The sequence below is a fragment of the Peromyscus maniculatus genome, chromosome 22 (genome assembly GCF_049852395.1).
Source record: "Peromyscus maniculatus bairdii isolate BWxNUB_F1_BW_parent chromosome 22, HU_Pman_BW_mat_3.1, whole genome shotgun sequence".
Classification (NCBI taxonomy): domain Eukaryota; kingdom Metazoa; phylum Chordata; class Mammalia; order Rodentia; family Cricetidae; genus Peromyscus; species Peromyscus maniculatus.
In genome coordinates, this window is record NC_134873.1 from 39,190,724 (window position 1) to 39,208,917 (window position 18,194).

At 42.8% G+C, this 18,194-nt stretch overlaps 1 protein-coding gene and 1 non-coding gene across 3 annotated transcripts in view; both read left to right on the forward strand.

The window, feature by feature from the left end:
* Babam2 (BRISC and BRCA1 A complex member 2) overlaps positions 1 to 18,194 on the forward strand; it is a 380,906-nt gene that overhangs the window by 117,529 nt on the left and 245,183 nt on the right. For both annotated transcript variants that reach the window (XM_006984821.4, XM_076559269.1), the window contains 2 exons: positions 4,229 to 4,423; positions 15,064 to 15,138. In XM_006984821.4, coding sequence (XP_006984883.1) covers positions 4,229 to 4,423; positions 15,064 to 15,138 — 270 coding nt within the window. The remainder of the gene's footprint in view (positions 1 to 4,228; positions 4,424 to 15,063; positions 15,139 to 18,194) is intronic.
* LOC121825233 (U6 spliceosomal RNA) lies at positions 10,485 to 10,589 on the forward strand. Its single transcript, XR_006067361.1, has one exon. It is a non-coding gene; the product is annotated as a U6 spliceosomal RNA (small nuclear RNA).

Below are 18,194 nucleotides of genomic sequence, written 5' to 3' on the forward strand. Positions count from 1 at the left end.
TCAGTCCCCAGTACCATGCACAGATGATGTGAAGTAGCTTATCCTGTTTTTTTTTTAATTTTTATTTTTCCATTATGACATGTGTTAAGTGCATTTCTACATAAACACATTCATACATACATGGAAATTTTGGAGAATAGGGTAATCAGGAAAACAAACTCTGAAATGGCTTTCAATTAGAGAAATCAGTTGATAACGTTTTTCTGTGCATGCATGGTTTTTATGTGGAGTATTTGCATTCCCTCACGTTAAAGCACCCATTAAGTGACACCCTCACTCTTACTGGTCAGCCGGCTAGTTTAAGATATAAGCATTGTTTCTCATATTGTTTGGCTCAGCTCTCTTGTGTGGGATGCTATGCGAGGGGCAAGATAAATCAGAGTGTCACATGGAAAGGAGAAACAACGTGTAGAGCTCTGTCCGTGTCCTCAAGTGATCTGGGGCTCGTTGTGCCCTGCAGACAGGAAGCTCAGAGTGGGCAGAGCCATGTGATCTGCAGGGTACCCGAGGAGGGTCAGACTGTTGTCCACAGGAGTCCCTGTGTGGGTAAGGGTGCTGTCTTTGGGTAGGCACGTGATTGTTAATGCTGGGAGGGAGACTTGCTGTCATTGTGTATGACGTCATGACATGTCCATGTTTTCAAGCCACACTTCTTTGATTACTAACAAGGTTGAATAGTTTTCATATGCTGATCCTTGGTTTTGATTTCCTCCTGTGCGAGAACGTTAGGCAGGATTTGTAGCAAGTTTTAGGTAATTTCCTTGCCATATTTCTAATATTTTCTACTATGCATCATTCTCTTTCTGACAAATTTTATCACAGAATTATTTTTGTGAAAGAAATTTTTTCTGAGATGTCATTCCCCTTATTATTAGGCAGTGATGATTGCACAAATCACGTGTTAATTTTTTCCCCTATTGAATCTCCTCAAAGGCACGGACTAGTGATAATTGTTTCTCAGCTTTCCCTATTTTCTCCTGTCAGAATTTGCTTCAATATGGTGAATATATGGTTCGAGTGAGGCCTGACTAGCCGGTGAGCTAGGCCTCTGACGCTGCTGCTGTGACTCACGACTTGCTCACATCAGGAAGCACAGATAGAGAGCTGAGGACTGATGGGCTGTCTGTGGGGCTGCTGATTTCAGTGGAGGGTACGATGAGAAAAGAAACACGGGCAGGTTGGGGGTCACTTAAGCCGGAGTATCCCTCATAGCGGACAGCTGGCCAGGGTAGCTAGAGCAGGGACAGGGAATCACCAGTCCGGTGACATGGTCTGCGACACTGCTTTGCTAATACTTTAGTGAACTAAGCTGGGGGGCAGGGGGCAGCTCTGCGTTTTCTACAGTCTCACTTGCTCTCTGCACTTGGATATCGGCAGTTACCCAACCCCACTGGCTAAGCAGTATCTGAAAAGAACTGCCCCGACCTTGCCCCATCCCCACCCTTGCCCTGCCCCCACCCCACCCATACCCCATCCCACCCCCACCCCACTCCAGCCCCACCGACCCCGGCCCCACCCACCCCAGTCCCAACTGTGTCACAGAGATTAGTGAGGATGAGTTAAGTGCCTCTTCCCAACTGTTCGTTAACTCTTTGGTGTCTCCTTTGACTAGCGCTGATCATTTTCTTCAGCTGTATTTTGTATTCTTCATTTCAGGATCCATTGTTATGTTCTCTTTCGTTAGGATATTATGTGACCCGTGCCCCTGGTTCATGGCCATCTTCATTTCAAATGTCTTCCTTGGTTCATTAACAAAAATAAAGTAGAACAGAACTTGGTGATTAGAGACACAGCTATTTTTTCCTGTTTTGTAAAGAGTCTTGAAAATGTATACCAGTGCCTCCTTCCCTGACCAAAATTTGGGCATTCTGCTCTATTTACTACTCAAGAGAATTAGAAAGCCCAGTGTCCTATATTCTAGACATTTGTTTGTTTGTTTTCCGAGACAGGGTTTCTCTGTGCTGCAGCTCTGGCTGTCCTGGAACTCACTCTGTAGCCTAGGCTGGCCTCGAACTCACAGAGATCTGCCTGCCTCAGCTTCCTGAGTGCTGGTGGTTTGCCACCACCACCCTGCCTAGACATGGTTTTTAAAATACGTACGTCTTAGTCTTCAAGAGACTTAGTCTTAGGGGGTGACTAAAACTGTCTATATTTTTTATCTTCTCCCCTTCTAGATAAAATGATTCCAACATGGCTCATTTAGCAAAATTGGTCATGTAGCCTTAGGAGACAAATCTGCATCTAGTGAGCATGTCTAAACTAGCACCGATGGGCGTGGTTTCCAGTGAAGTATGTTTGAATGGTCAAGGGTCAGAGGCATTTCCAGGTATTGGGAGGCTGTGTTTTAACAGGAAGGACGTGTTGGTTGGCTTGTCTATACTGTGAGTTTAACAATTAGGTTGAATGACTTGAAATAAATTCAAATTACTCAGATGTTTGCCAGATAATATGTTTTCACAATTTGTCTTATTGTATAGATATGGGCTTGAAGCTTTCCAAACACTGAAGAAAAAAGTAAGGTTTAAAAAGAAGAAACAGGTGACTAAAGCCTCTCCTCTTGCTTTAGTATTGTAGGCTGCCTGGGAAGGCATACTTGACTAAAAGGTCGAATGTCGTCATCTTTCCTATTTATAAGTGTTGAGTGATCGCTGAAGGAAACACATAGCAAGCTCTGGAATGGTCCATTTTCAGTTCTGGTCTGTGTTCGTATATCCTGTTAATATTGTGAATGAGGTTTTGAATAGCTCAAAGGAATCTCGAGCTGTCAAGGTCAAGAGCTTTGCCATGCAGGACTCTGTGTTCTTTTGACCAAGTCACTTTTATATCCTCGCCTACGCTACTGTAGGACGCTGAAGCAGTTGCTCCTTCCTCTTTTTGGGAGCGTCTGCTTAGCCCCATCCCTCCTGTCAGTGAAGGAATGCCTCATTCCTTCCCCACTCCCATCTACTCCCTGTAAATTGGTCTGCTCAATAGAGCAAAGTACCATTGTCCACGGTATCACTGGGAAATCAGTTCCAAGAGATGCCATGGATCCCCAAATTTGCAGCTGCTCAGTTCTTTGTATAAAATGATATGGCGTTTGTAGTAATCTGTGCACATCATCTATGACTTGCTTAGGATCCCTATAATGTAAATACTGTGTAAATAGCTATTTCTCTTGTTTAGAGAATAATGGACAAGGAAAAATATCAGTTCAGTACAAATGTTTGTTTTCTAAATGATTTTAATATGCAGTTGGTTGAATCTATGAATGTTGAAACCATGGGTACCGAGGGCATTGGCCTCCTTTTTGTGAATGCATTCTGTAATGTTTGTTCGTTCTTTAAGGTAGGGGCTATGTTTAGGTTGTCTTTAAAAGAATCTAGTGTAGTGTGATGGTTCTACAGTGGGTCTGCCAGTCCCTGGGGACCCTTCAGACACCTGTGGCATCAGACTGTTTCCAGGACCACATGAAGATGCTGCCCGTGTCTCTTTCCCTTGTGCTGATGTTTTCCCTTACTCTGCAGAAGTGGTGGTGAGCACCATTGATACCTTAGTTTTAGTCAAGGAAGGCCATGGCTTCAGCTAGACAGGTCATTGGGCAGTCACCGCAGTCCTCACTGCCACACCGTCTCAGACTGATGAAGGACTTGGCTTACTTTCCTCGCTGTCTAGACCAGTGGCTGATACATAACAGGAGACAACACATTCCGCACACACCGTGCAAAGAATGAGCGATCTTACCAGCGTTTCCTCCGCTCCCTCCTTTTCCCCCTCCAAATCTCACATTTCCTGGATGTGTTTTCCCTTGTATCTTCTCCATTCCCATCCTTTTCCCAGATCGGGTCCATACTATTATGTTTATATTTCTGTGAAATGCTGTTGTTTGCGGAACATTTATTTACATCTGGTGTTATAGATGCAGATGGTCTGTGGATGTCGAACTAAATTACTTTTGCATAGAATGCTGAGTTTAGAATAGGGGGCTTGTTCAAAGCAAAGAGCCCAGAAGAATAAAGAACAAATTCAGTGTTTCAGGGTCAAAATCAGTCTTTCAGGTGAATTCACTTTCTCATGTTAGTACTACCTGTTTTGTTCTTCATTAGCGCCCCGGCTCTGAGTGCCCAGCCCAGCAGGAATAGTCTCGCTCGAAGGCTTTTGCTGCTGCCTTCCTCTCCCTTGATGGGCAGTTGTGACGAGGGGTTTGTGTGAAGTTGTGTCTCACTGGTCCTCGTTTGTGACTCCGCAGAACCTGGCCTCCTGGAACCCTTCAAACCCCGAGTGCCTGCTGCTCGTGGTGAAGGAGCTGGTGCAGCAATACCACCAGTTTCAATGCAGCCGCCTCCGCGAGAGCTCGCGCCTCATGTTTGAGTACCAGACGCTCCTGGAAGAGCCTCAGTACGGAGAGAACATGGAAATTTATGCCGGGAAGAAAAACAACTGGGTGAGTGCTGAGAGAGGGACGTTACTTTGTGATGGGATTAGAGACAAGAAGAACCTTAGGATGTCCCTGTCGAGTGAGCTCTAACCATGTCCTCAGATGCAGATGGCTTAGGTCACCTGTGTGCTTTGTCATGACGTAGAGGTGGAGAAGTACTTAGTGGCTATCAGTTTTATTATTTGTTAAGAATGTCACAGGAGAAGTGTGCGAAGTTGGTTTCATCCGCAGTCTGCTATGTTCAGAAGGCAGTGTCAGAGCCTGAGGACTGCCTCTGCTCTACACCTCCATGTGGGTCCTGATGTGGGTAGCCGGCAGGCCACAGGTTAAGACACTGACAAATTCCACCTTCTTCCAGTGCCCCAGTCAGATAAGAGAGGTCAGCTGTTCTGGATACAGCTGGTTATATGGAGTCTTCGTGCGCACTCCCTCAGACTCTTTTCTTAAAGACAAGGTCTCGTTATGTAGCTTAGAGTGGCCCAGAACAGTGCTGGCTGCATCACTGCTGTTCTGCGAGTGTTTGTTGACTAGATGAGTGAGCAAACTCTAGTGACACATAGAGCATGTTTAGGCATTCTTCTCTTGCTAATTTTATTATATTCCATCAAGGCTTTCTTATAAATGGATGTTTCCTGTCCCGACCACCTGGTCCCAAATAACCGACTCAGAGAGGCTAAATGTGAATTGTAAATGCTTGGTCGATAGTCCAGGCTTGTTACTAGTTAACTCTTACTCTTAAATTAACCCATAATTCTTATCTGTGTTTAGCCACATGGCTTGGTACATTTTCTTAGTATGGCACTCTCATCTTGCTTCCTTGCCTTTGTCCAAGACTCTTGAACTCCACCTTTCTCCTTCTTATCATCCTTAGTTTGGTCACCCCACCCATACTTCCTGCCTGGTTACTCGTCAATCAGCATTTTACTAAAACAATTTGAGTGACAAATCTTAACATTGTGCAAGAGGATTATTCCATAGTATTCCCCCACTTTTGTCTAATTAAAAGGAAACTTTTAACTTTAACATAGTAAAATTATATACAACAAAAACAGTTATCAAGTAAGAATTACTGTTACAATATCCAGTCTATTTGTATTTGGCAAAATTAGAGAAAATACTTCATTATCTATCTTATCTTTGTAGTCCAAAGTTTTGTACCTAATTTATCATTTATCATAACTAAAGAAAACTATAACTATCTAGTCTTCAACTCCATTAACAACCACAGAAGGGTAAAATGTTACCCAATGACAGGGACCTCAAGCTGCCTGGACAGTCACCCAAAGTTCCTTTGTAGCGTTGGGGTATCCATCTCTGGCCTATAGGCCTAGCATATCTGACAGACTTTCCTGTGAATCAGGGAATTTTGAAGGACTGTTCTACCGTATCTTGGCAAAGTTTGACAGTCACCTTTCTTGCATCCTACTGGTCCAGTTTGGACAGTAACTGTCAGCAGTTGAGGCAAGGGCACTTTCTTTGCCTGCATGTCTAGCTTTTGCAATAAAGAAAACAATGGAAAATTTAAATGCTATATTTTATAGGTCTTTAAAGTGTTTGACAATTGCCTATCTATATGAAATATATCTCTTTGTGACCTTGAAAACATACCTAACATAACTATAGGTTTGCTATTATAAATGACTATTAATTTGTATTTCTTAATTATATATTACATTCTAAATGAGCTTCATAAACATAATACCCTAAACAAGTGTAGAAATATACAGTATAACAAAATTAACTTTAAATTTGTATCAATAAACCAAAATCCATTCCAATGTAAAATATGTACAATTAATAGTTTTTTTTGATAAAAGTAGACTCAATAATCTACCCTTTTATCCTTTCATTTCTATATCCCCCCTTTTTCTTTTCAGAACAAGATCCCTGAATCTAATCTCCCTTGTTTAGCTTCTTTCCTGACCATTACCAATAACAGCTTGTAACCAACCCCCCAAATGATAATAAATATCCATAACCCATTTTTTGAAAATGTGGGCATAGTTTTCTAGACTACTTCCTGTTGGTTGAGGGTGCTGGTAATCTTTAGGGGACCCTGAGAAAATTTAGGATTATGGTCAATTCCTGACTGGAGTATTCTGTGACGCTGGATCATCTCAGCCAGCAGCCTTGAAGCTGTTCTGGATGCAGAACTCAGAGGAAACTGCCACAGAGGCACTTTGAAACATTGGATCATCTGGGTCATCCATTCCCATCGGAGATTTTTCAGAACTCAGAATGAATCCAGAGCCTCTCATTTCCTGTGTGTGGGGGGAAGCATAACCTCTCCCCCAAAGTATCATATCTTTTGACTTAAATTTGATGTCAAGGTATTTTTAAAATATATAGGTTGGTTTAATCTAGTAGTTTTCATAATCAAATGTTTCTTAGCTGTTATCATTTGTTTATCAGTAGTCAAAAAATTAAAGACAATACAATAACATACAATATCCAGACTGTCTATTTTCCATCTTTAAGTGGCTTATTATAATTTTTATTACTCTATTCCTTTTTAAGGACTTTATTTATTTTAAAACTATATATTTTTAATCTATGACTGTAATTTTTTTTTCTCTTTCCCAAGGCTCCGTACATTTTTTTAAATACATTGTGACCTGTTTGGCTGTGTTTTTCATCGGAATCTGATGTTACTGTGCATCCTTAACCCTTATTGTGTCCATGAGCAAAAACCCTAAACCCACCATGTAGCATGTTGGCAGAGCTCTCAAGCAGGCAGGCAGCAGCTGGGGGAAGCCTCTTTGTACTGCGGCCTGTGTGAGAGATTGCAGAAACCCCCAACGCTGTTTAGCTCATGGCCATGACCAGGGGATGTGTTTTTGTACTGTGGCCTGCATGAACTCCTCCCCCTTTTTAAAGGTTTTTTTAGGCTTTATGTGGATGTAAGGCCACCACGGTCCATGGGTCAAGCCCCATATGTAAATGGAGTTTCCCTGTCCTGACCACCTGGTCCCAGAGGCTGAATGTGACTTTTAAATGCTTGGTTGATAGCTCAGGCTTGTTACTAGCTAGCTCTTACACTTAAATTGACTCATAATTCTTATCTGTGTTTAGCTACATGGCTTAGAACTTTTCCTCAGTATGGCATTCTCATCTTGCTTCTCTGTGTTTGCTGGTGACTCTCTCAAACTCCTCCCTTCTCCTTCCCAGCATTCTTAGTTTGGTGGCCCTGCCTATACTTCCTGCCTAGCTTCTGGTCAATCAGTGCTTTATTAAACCAATTTGAGTGACAAATCGTTACAGTGCACAAGAGGATTATTCCACAGCACTTTCTTTTCTTAAGTTCAATATGATCTCCCTTGGAGTCTTTAACTTTTATTAAGGGATGTGATTCCCAAAGTCATACGAATGAGCAATATATTTTTAAAAATTTCAAACAACTCTTCCTGTTTGAACATATTTAACTATTCAAAGTTCTTTGTTACTAAAAAGTCCACTTAATTGTCCTCTCAGAAAAGGATGTTAGGTTTAATCCATCTTGACTTCTTTGTGAGTTTGTGTTGTCTTTAATATTGGGAGGCTCATTTTAAAATGGAAATTACTGTTCAGTTATAGTTTTATGGTTTTGTTTCTCATTTTTTGTGTGTTTCTGTGTGAGTGTGTGTGTGTGTGTGTGTGTGTGTGTATGTGTGGGCATGCTTGTGTGTGTGCATATGCATGCAGTTGAATGTGTCTTGCTGTGTGTGTGTTTGTGTGTGCATCTAGAAGCTAGAGGACAACTTTGAGTGGTTTTTGTTGTTTTTTGATGCTATCTACTTTTTTTTTTTTTTTGAGACAGTTTCTCTTATTGGCCTGGAACTCACCAAATAGGCTAGACCAGAGCTTCTGGGATATGCTTGCCTCTGCCTCCGAGCAGTGGGATTACAAACATCCATCTATGTGGCATTTTTTTTTTTTGTCTTTGTTTTTACCTTGGTTAACACGGGACCCTGCAAGATAGAAAAGAGCTTGATTCTGAGCCAAAATGTTTCGAATCAAGAACTGGATTAGCTTGTTATTGCTGCTGTAAACTTACTGTGATCTAGGGAGCTTAAGACAATCTAGCCATGCTTCCTTACAGTCCCAGGGGTCAGGTCAGCACTGAGAGAGGGTTTGTCTGCTCTAAAATCAAGGGATGGGCAGCAGTGTGGCTAGAGGAGGCTCTCAGGGGAGAGCTGGCAGGGCTCCACTTGTGGACATGATCTTTGAGAAATCACAGGATTTCTCATGTCATTTCTCAGGTCAAATCACGAGATTTCACAGATGAATTGGACTCCTTTTTCCTATCCCCTATTTTTCTTTGTATATGTGTGTGTGTGTGTGTGTGTGGTGTGTATGTAGAGATGCATGTGCACATGTGTACACATTCATGAGGAGGACAAAGATTGATTGATGTTGGTGTCTTCCCCTTGTCTATCAAGGCACGGTAACTTGGTAAAATGTCCATGTCAGCTGGTCAAAGTGGCAAGTTTGCTTTGTGGACTTCCTGTCTCCACACCCTCCAGCATTTTGAGGAGTATCACGAGGTCTTTCCTTCAACTCTGTCCTGTTCAGGAATTTATTAGAAACCTGAATGAGGTCATACAAGGCGTGCATTTCTGTTTGCTGAAAACATGAAGCTTTATCCATGGTGTCTTGAGGTGGAGTTCCACTCTCCTTTACTGCCTAGTAAGGGACTCTATTCTTAGCTTCTATTTCCCCTTGCTTCAAAATAGATAGAAATAGCTGGGTGGTGGTGGCACACGCCTTTAATCCCAGCACTCGGGAGGCAGAGGCAGGTGGATCTCTTTGAGTTCGAGGCCAGCCTGGTCTACAGAGTGAGTTCCTAGGCACCAAAACTACACAGAGAAACCCTGTCTTGAAAAAAAACAAAAACAAAAACAAAAACGAAGCAAGCAAACAAACAAACAAACAAAAAAATAGAAATAAATTATGTCTGTTGAACACAATTTGGGGGTCAGTATTATATCTTAAGATTACCTTTAAGTGTGATATTCTAAAAAGACTAAATTGGTTGTCTTTTTTTTTTTTTAAACATGTTCTGTATGTTTATTTTGTTGCCAAAGAACAGTGGCCACAACCTCCAGATTAGCCGATTGTCAGTCTTAAGAATCTGCTACCACATCGTCCCAGATGCCGTTAGAGTCTCCTTTTCCACTTCTTAGCCTTTATCTGCTCTGAGTGGCACTGGTCAATCTCAGATGAAAGCTTATTCGTGGATAAGGACACAGTCCCTAAAACAGGAAGGAGGATTCCCTGAGGCGGGACGAGCTGACTGGAATCTGTTCAGCACAAGATGTCTGCCTGTCACTTCCCAGAGATGAAGGGAACTGTGGGACAGCTGCTGTGAGGGAGAAAAGCCCAGGCCCAGGAAATTGTCAGCTGGAGCCCTTGCCAATACTCTCTCAGTTAAGAAGAGGAGGATGCACGCATTCATGGCCGATGCTGGGGACAGGTGCCATTAAGGCAGTTGACAGGGAGACTAACACTTTCACAGCCATAGGTCAGGTCATCTTCTGTGTCTGTCCAAGAGGAGGCCTGACCAGGGACTCATGAAAAAAACTCAAATTATCCCGTTCACTTGGCTGCATCTAAATGTCTCAGTTACAGCTTACAGGAAGGAGTGCCGTGGAAGTTATTGATCTCTGGCGACACAACAGCAATGGCAAATCAGATGTAAAGACAATCCTTGTATATGGTTGAGCAGTGATTGTGTGTCTGTGTGTGAATATGAACGTGTGTGCACGTGCCCACGGGAGTCTTCCTCTTCATAGCGTGTCTGTAATTCCAGTTACACAAAGACATGCTTTAGACTGCCGTTGGCTGCTCAGTCTCACGACGGAAGGCTAGTTTACGGATCATAGGAGAGTCAATGTCAGCCAACACCAGGATTCCCGAGCCTTAGTTCCCAGGATTGCTGTGCTTTAGAGATAAGTGCTGAGTTTCCTGTTTCCCCCGGCCTGGGGTCGAACGTGGGGCCTGGACATTCTAGGCAATCTTTTGGCTGCTGAGCTGCATCTCCAGCCCAGGATCTCTTTATTCCTTCAAAGGCCTAAGAAGTGTGCAGTGGGCGCTGGATCCAGCAGCACATCTTCTAAAATTGGAACTGGAGAGAAGATGAGCATGGCTCCTATACAAGGATGGCATGTGAATTCACGAAGCATTCCATGCTTTTAAATGTCACAGTGGAACCCATTAGTTTGTATAATTAATATGTGCTGATCAACTATTTTTCAGAAGTAGGTATGGTAGGCTCGGAAGCTAGAACCCATAAATAACCCTTTCTTTCCCAGCAGAGCGCATCCCCTCCTATCACAGGTCCCTTTCATGCTGACTTTGTTACATACCTTAGCCCATTGCTGAGAAACTCAAATTCATGTTGGTTTTTAATTGTGACATCAATGTGTCAATCAGCCCCTTGCCAACAAACACACATGTATGTCAGTTCTGGGAGCAACATTTTGAGAAAGGATAAAGCAGGGACCATTGGAGAGGTGGTTTTTTTATTATTTTTTTTTTTTAAAGTTTGGTCTAAAATAGTTGGTAGAATCAAAATATATTGTGTAAACTAAGAGGGTTAAAAAGCTAAAATGTAGTATGTGGACTAAAATAGCTTGTAGTTCACATGAGTCCAAGTGCTAAATATGTAATTATTTTTGTTACCTTATATGGACAGGAATTCTTATAATTTTTAAAATCCCACATTTTTCTTCTATTGGTTTTAAAAATACATATATGTGTGTGTATGCAGATACATACATACACACACAAGCCATCCGATTTAACAAATTAAAGACTTTGAAATTTCCATTTCAATTAGGGACTAACATTTGGCACTGTTAACATAGTTAACTTAACATAGCTGATAAGATGTCTATTTATTGCTAGGTAGTTTGTTTGCCTTTGTAATTGAAAGTGAAGAATAAAGAGGTTGAGTTTGATTTATCATTTCTCCAACTCTCCCAATGTCTTGGTGGAATCCCATGGCACCTTTGAAAGTCCTGTCCCCAGATGAGTTAAGAAGTTTTCCTTTTGTGTCTCTCTGTGGCTGTCCTCTCTTGCTCTTCTGGATACTTGGCTCCCCTGCTCCCTTGTCCCTTGGTCACCTTACACTGGAAAGGCCTTAAATCTCCACAGTCCGAGGACTTTAAACAAGAACCGTCATGATCCGTCTGCAACGTGTTGGTAAGAAAATGCCCTGCAGCTGGAAAGCTGTGAAGCAGTCCGGGACAATGGCAGTGTCTAGCCTAGAGGTCATGTGGCTTCCCCCAGGTGGGAGCAGGTGTCAGGGGACGTGAGAAGTGGCTGCTCCATCAGCAGTATGTGTTTCCACTGACGGTGAGGGAAGAGGGAAAGCTAGATGTCAGGGCGGTTGTGGAATTTTTTTTCCTTCTTTTCTTTTTTATCTGAAAGGATAGTAGAGTTTCTCTTTATTGCAATGAGGAATAAATACCAAGGAAAGAACACAAAATCGGGAATTTTCATGGTATTGGAGAAATACATTTGAATTCGGAAAATGTCTGGAGTGGAGCTAGGGCATTTGGGAGCCATCGGCGTATAAATATTATTTAAGGCCATGAGCTTGTAGGAGGCAATAGCCATGAGCTTGTATGAGGTCTCTGGTGAGTGTAGCAAAGCCAAGAGGTCTTGGAGTTAAGCCCAGGCATACTTCATCGTTTCCAGGTTGAGGAGATTAGCCATGAGGCCAGGCAGAGTGGCAAAGGCCCTGGAAGCTAAGTGAATTCTGTTCTGAGAAATGAGTGATCCGCCCTGCGGGAGCGCTGCTGACATGGCGCTGAGACAAGACAGAAGTGACCACAGGGTTTGGCAATGGGGAGGTCATTGGAGACCTTGCAAGAGCTGTCTTGCTGGAGTGATGGGAAGAAGGCTTGACTAGAGAGAAAAAACGAGAGGAAATACAGACCTCAAATCTACTCCTGACGGCCTCGGGAGGAGGATTTTATAATGTAGAACCAAGAATAAGGTGGGAGCTTATCAAGGAAGTGAGATAAAAGAAGACTTCTCGCCAGGCGGTGGTGGCGCACGCCTTTAATCCCAGCACTCGGGAGGCAGAGCCAGGAGGATCTCTGTGAGTTCGAGGCCAGCCTGGACTACCAAGGGAGCATGGGTTCTTGGCTGAGCACTGCACACACTACCAGGGGGAGACTTGCTGTTTTCTTTCTGCACTCTCAGTACCCAGTAGGCCAGGAGACTTCTTATAAAACCCCATTTAACACTGTAGAATTAGATGTTAGCATAGACTTAGTTCTTTCAAAGTATGATCTCCTCCCTGACAGTTCCGGTATGTCTTGATCCAAAGAGCCACCGTTCAGTAGGGCATGTTAGCTTTAGAGTCTTCTAGGAGCTAAACGCCAGAAGTCTTAGGCTGCAGTAGAAGGGAAGCCATGCGAGGATCTCACCACCCTTCCTTCAGCCATCCCCTTGAGGTGGTGTTAGCAGGTCATTGTGTGGCCCATAAGTGTGCGCCCCAGTGCTGGGCTGGGGGTAGCTGCTTAGCTCGGAGAATCAGGCCGTGTCTCACCTTTTGCATTCCTGGTGCGCAGGGTTTTTGTCTCTGGATTGCTTCAGCTTTGCCTTGGGGTACTCCTCATTTCTCCCCTTTCTGTCAGGAGGTTGGCCTTGTGGAGAAATGTTCCATCTTTAGCCAGAGACGGATGCAAGTTAGATGTCCTAAGTGGTAAGGAGAGCGCTGAGCCAGGCAGAGACTGCACACTGCTAGCTTCCGAACTAAGCTTTGGTATCCATTTCTGAAGTTCAAGTCCGAGTTTGATGAGGGCCAGAGGCCCGAAGGCAGCTGTCAGTGTTTGTAGAAGGGAGCCGTAACACCTGTGGAGCCGTCTGTGAAAGGTGCGCTTGGCTTGGGTGGGCCTCATCCATTCGTCCCTAAAAATTACTTGTGGGCGCTTTCTGTGTGGAAAGCTATGATTTGGGAATTTATGTGATTGAATTTTTGAAGGATTGGAAGGCAGAAAAGATACTGAGAGCTCAGAAGTAATCACGATATGGAAGGATAGAGAGATATTCTTTTTAATATTTGTGCTTTGAGCACTCTGTATAGTGTGTTTTGATCGGATTCACCCCCTCCAGCCCCTCCCAGAGTCACCCCCACTTCCCTTATCCCCCCCCCCCCCCCCCCGTTCTGATCAAGTCTGGTTTGTGCTACCTGCATGTTCTTGGATATATAACATTCTCCGTGAGGGTGGGAGACTTCCCAGGAGCTACACTTAAGGAAAGCTGACTTCCTCTCCCAATAGCTCGTTCAGTTCAGTAGCTGGGGCACTAAATGTGGGACTCCACACACACTCACCCCCGCTCTCCATGTTGGGATGTGGTTTGGCTTGAGCTGTGTCAGTCACGGGTCTCGTGCGTGCTGTCACAGGTTTCGTGTGTGATGTCACAGGTCTCGTACGTGCTGTCACAGCGGCTGTTCGTTCCGATGTGCAGCTGCCCTGTTGTGTCCAGAGGACGCTGTTTCCTTGAAGTCATCCACCACCTCAGGGTTTACGCTCATTCTCCCTCCGCTTCTGCAATCACCCATGAGCCCTAGGAGGAGGGGATTATGGTACAGATGTCCTACTTAGGGCTGGCATTCTAAAATCTTTTATTCTCTGTACCTTGACCAGTTGTGGGTCTCTTTGTTACCGTTTTTTTGTAAATACAAGCTTCTCTGATGAGAGAGGAGAGTTGCATTCATCTGTGTTCCTAAGCCGATGGGTGGGCTAGAGCGAGAACCATTCTCTAAAGTAGTTTTAGATCAGCTGTGTTTTTGTTGTTGCTGTTTCTTTCTTTGTTTTGTCCAACATGTCGTATTGGAATTCATTGTGTCAAAATCCCCAGCCACACTGCATGCTCGCAGTGAGAGAGGGTAGGAGACTCAGGGCCCCACCAGCTCAATCACTAGTTTTTCTGCATTTGCATAGGGGCCTTGGAACCCCTAGGTTCCTGAATAGTCTACTTAGAAAAAAGGCTTACCTAGGCGCACACACACACACACACACACACACACACACACACACACACACACCACACACACACACACACACACACACACACTTGTTTTCAATCTCCAATTCTATGTATCTTTCTTACATAGATTATAGAGGAAATTGCTGAAAACATTAGTTGATAATAATATTAATGAACTTCCAAGAGATTAGAAACTTGTCTGGGTTTGCATTGATGTCTAGTTTTACATGAGTGCGTTTGGTCTTTGTGTGAACTTCCACACTACTCTAACTGGTGTCTATATCATGATGGTAAGTTACGGAATCAGTGAGGTGGTGGGAGTGCTTAGGGAAGCAAATCTGAGGGGTAGATTGGTCTCTTCCTGTTTCAGTTTTTTGAAAAATAATATTCATGTATTCTTTTCACAGTTTTAAAAAATGCAATACTTTAAAATTTTATCATGCATTAAAATGTAGATTTTTGACGTTAAAACTGTGCTCTTTTAATAGTTTTAAGAGTTCTTTTAATCCTCTTCTACTTTTCCAGCCTTATTTTTCTGCCCTATGTTAGGAAACCCTAATCACAGTTGTCTGCATATTGAAATAGTGAATTTTTTTTCTTGGTTGTAATTGTTACTTCTCAACCTGTTTTATATTTTAATCTTTTTTTTCCCCTTCCTACAGACTGGTGAATTTTCAGCTCGTTTCCTATTGAAGTTACCAGTAGATTTCAGCAACATTCCCACATACCTTCTTAAGGTAAAAATCTACAATTATCAGTAAGAGAATACACCAAACTTCAGTCATGTAGCTCAATATTTGTATAACTGGTTTGTTCACATTTTGTTCTGATGATGCATTCTAATAAGATGCTTACTGCAGGACAATTCATTGGAATTCCATTTCCTTAGCTAAAGCACTAACCTTAAAATTGTTTAACATGAGTTTTTTTTTTGTGTGTGTGTGTGTGTGTGCAAGGCGATTATATATTAGTAGTATAAATAAATTATACTCAGGAAAATAATTTTTATTTAGTAATCTTACTGGGATGAAAGACTCACAGAACTTGTCCAAGGCATTCTTCTTACTAAACATGCTCACTAAAGGGCATTTCATCTTCTTTATGTCAGTAGTTGAACTTGGACACCTTCAAAGTTGGGCTGTCCCAGCAGAGAGTCATAATCTAGCTAGACCAGTATATATGGCATTCTCTAAAGTGGGATAGAGGCCTCGGGAACAACTGTTTGGGAAGGGTACATGCTTCGCCGAGAAGATAATGCCAAGACAGAGGCCCAGGTTCAGCTCAGATGAGGATTTGGGTTGTAATTTAAGATTTGGCTCTTGGTTCAACCTGTGCTTATTTCATTTCAGTCTAATCTTAGAAAACTCCTGCCTTCTTCATTTGATGCCTTCAGAGAGCTGGTTGTATTTGTAACAGCTGAGGGAAGAGACAGGGCCCATGCATAAGTCTCCCCACACATTATAGAAATTGGTAATGAACGCCAGGACTCTTGAGAGCGGTTGGAAGTTTGTTTTGGTAGACTATAGACTGAAACAGTACAAGAGACTGGGGAGCTGGGGTAGTGGTGACACATGACTTTAATCCTAGCACGTAGGAGGCAGGCAGAGCTCTGTGAGTTCAAGGTCAGCCTGGTCTACAGAGTGAGTTCCAGAATAGCCAGGGCTACGTAGCAAGTTCCAGGTCAGCCAGAGGCTGTGTAGGGAGATGTCACAAACAAACAAACAACTAGGGAACTTTTTATTGTTATTGCTTTTTTCTTTACAACATTTTATTTCCTTTCCTCTTTTTTTTTTGCGATTATAATGTGATTACAATATTTTCCCCTTCCCATTTCTTCCTCCAAACCCTCCCATATACCCCTCTCCACTCTCCTTCAAATTTATTGTCTTTTTAAAAATAATTGTTATTGTGTGCCTATATATACAAACATATATATTCCTAAATATAACCTGTCTAATCCCTATAGTGCTACTTGTGTGTGTGTGTGTGTGTGTGTGTGTGTGTGTGTGTGTGTGTGTATGTATGTATGTATGTTTTCTCAGGGCTGACTGGCACTAGACAGTCAATGGATGTCCTCTTCTCTGGAGAAGGCTACCTCTTCTGCTCCCAGCTTTCCTCAGTTGCCTATAGTTCTTTGTGTAGTGTTAAGGGGGGGCCTCATGAGATTTTTTTCTTCTGGTAGTACAAGAAGCTATACCCCAAAAGTCTTTTCTGATTTTTGAGACAGGGTCTCATTGCATAACACTGGCTGGCCTTGTGCTCAATATGTATAAATCAGGCTAGCTTTGAGCTCAGATCAGTCTACCTGCCTTCGCCTCTTGCATTATGGGATTAATTATATATGTCACCACACCTAAGTACTCATTACCTCCAAGAGGGAAAGTTATTTTAGTTTCCTCTAAATAAATATGGGATTTTTCTTTGGTGGCTCATCAACTTTTTAGTTTCCAGCAGACTAGTTTGCTCTCTGTATCCAGTTATGAAGTTCAGATGAGACTGGAGGCCAGTGGTTTGTCGGTTTCTCTAGAACCTTTGGTGGGGACTGGACCATTAGATTCATGATTACCATGTGTAATTAATTTGGTTCCAGAAATCATGGTACTCTGTTATTACAGCAGGAAGTCTCCTTAGGAACCTGTGAAGTGTGTCCTGCAGTGACCTCCTTCATTTATTCCAGTTAATACTCCCATCAGCTCATTTAAAATGAAATCTAGCAATATATATGAGTCTGTTATCCATATAATCACACTAATCCACATTTAGTTAGTGTGGGTTTTCTCTGATTTGTTGGGTCTTGTACTTTGAAGAGTCTTCTCCACTGACATCCCTCTGTCTGTGCTCATGTCCTTGAAGATACAGTTCATAACCAGTGTCTTCCTCTTCAGTCGGAAGTGCCTGTATTTCTATGTTTTCTATTTTTGACAAGTCTCACTTACGTTTTGCTTCTGGTTTTCCTACCAGCCAGACAAGAGAAAGGTGGAACATATTAGTCAAAATGGTGAAGTGTTTTGGTTTCTTCCTCAACCAAAACACTTTGTGTGCTATAGATAAAACACCTGCGAGTCCTCACTGACGTCCTTTTGGATCTTCAGTTTATGCAAAATAGTAAAACAAGAAGAACAAAACAGGAAAAACTTGTGCAACTCAAAACCACAGCAAAACAATAAAATGAAAGCACACGTACAACAGACAGGCAGACAAACAAGGCCCGTCCCAGACAGTGCAGAGGACATGGGGGGGTTTCAGATCTGTTGTATCACAGCCGTGGGACATTTGGCAATGCTTTTTTTTTTTAAATGATTTGTTTAGTTTATGTGTAAAAAATATGTCTGCACACCACGTGTGTGCCTGGTGCCCATAAAGGTCAGAAGAGGGCATTGGATCCCCTGGAACTGGAGTTATGGATGGGTGTGAACCACCATGTGAATGCTGGGAACCAAACCAAAGTCGTCTTCAAGGGAAGCAAGTGCTCGCATCAGCTGAGCCAGCTCTCCAGCCCCTTGCTTGCTCTCTGGAGAATATGTATTCATTAGGAACTCCTTGACATGCTACTGGTATTTGGATGTTCCCCACTGTCTTAGGGGGGACACTATGTGACACTATGACCAGGACAACTCTTGTAAAAGAAAACATGGGTTTACAGTTTCAGAGGTTTAGTCCATTATCATCATGGTGAGAAGCATGGCAGCCTGCAGGCAGACATGGTGCTGGAGAAGGAGCTGAGAGTCCTACATCTTGATCCACAGGCAAAAGGAAGTGAACTGTGTTCCGTGCTGGCCATGACTTGAGCATA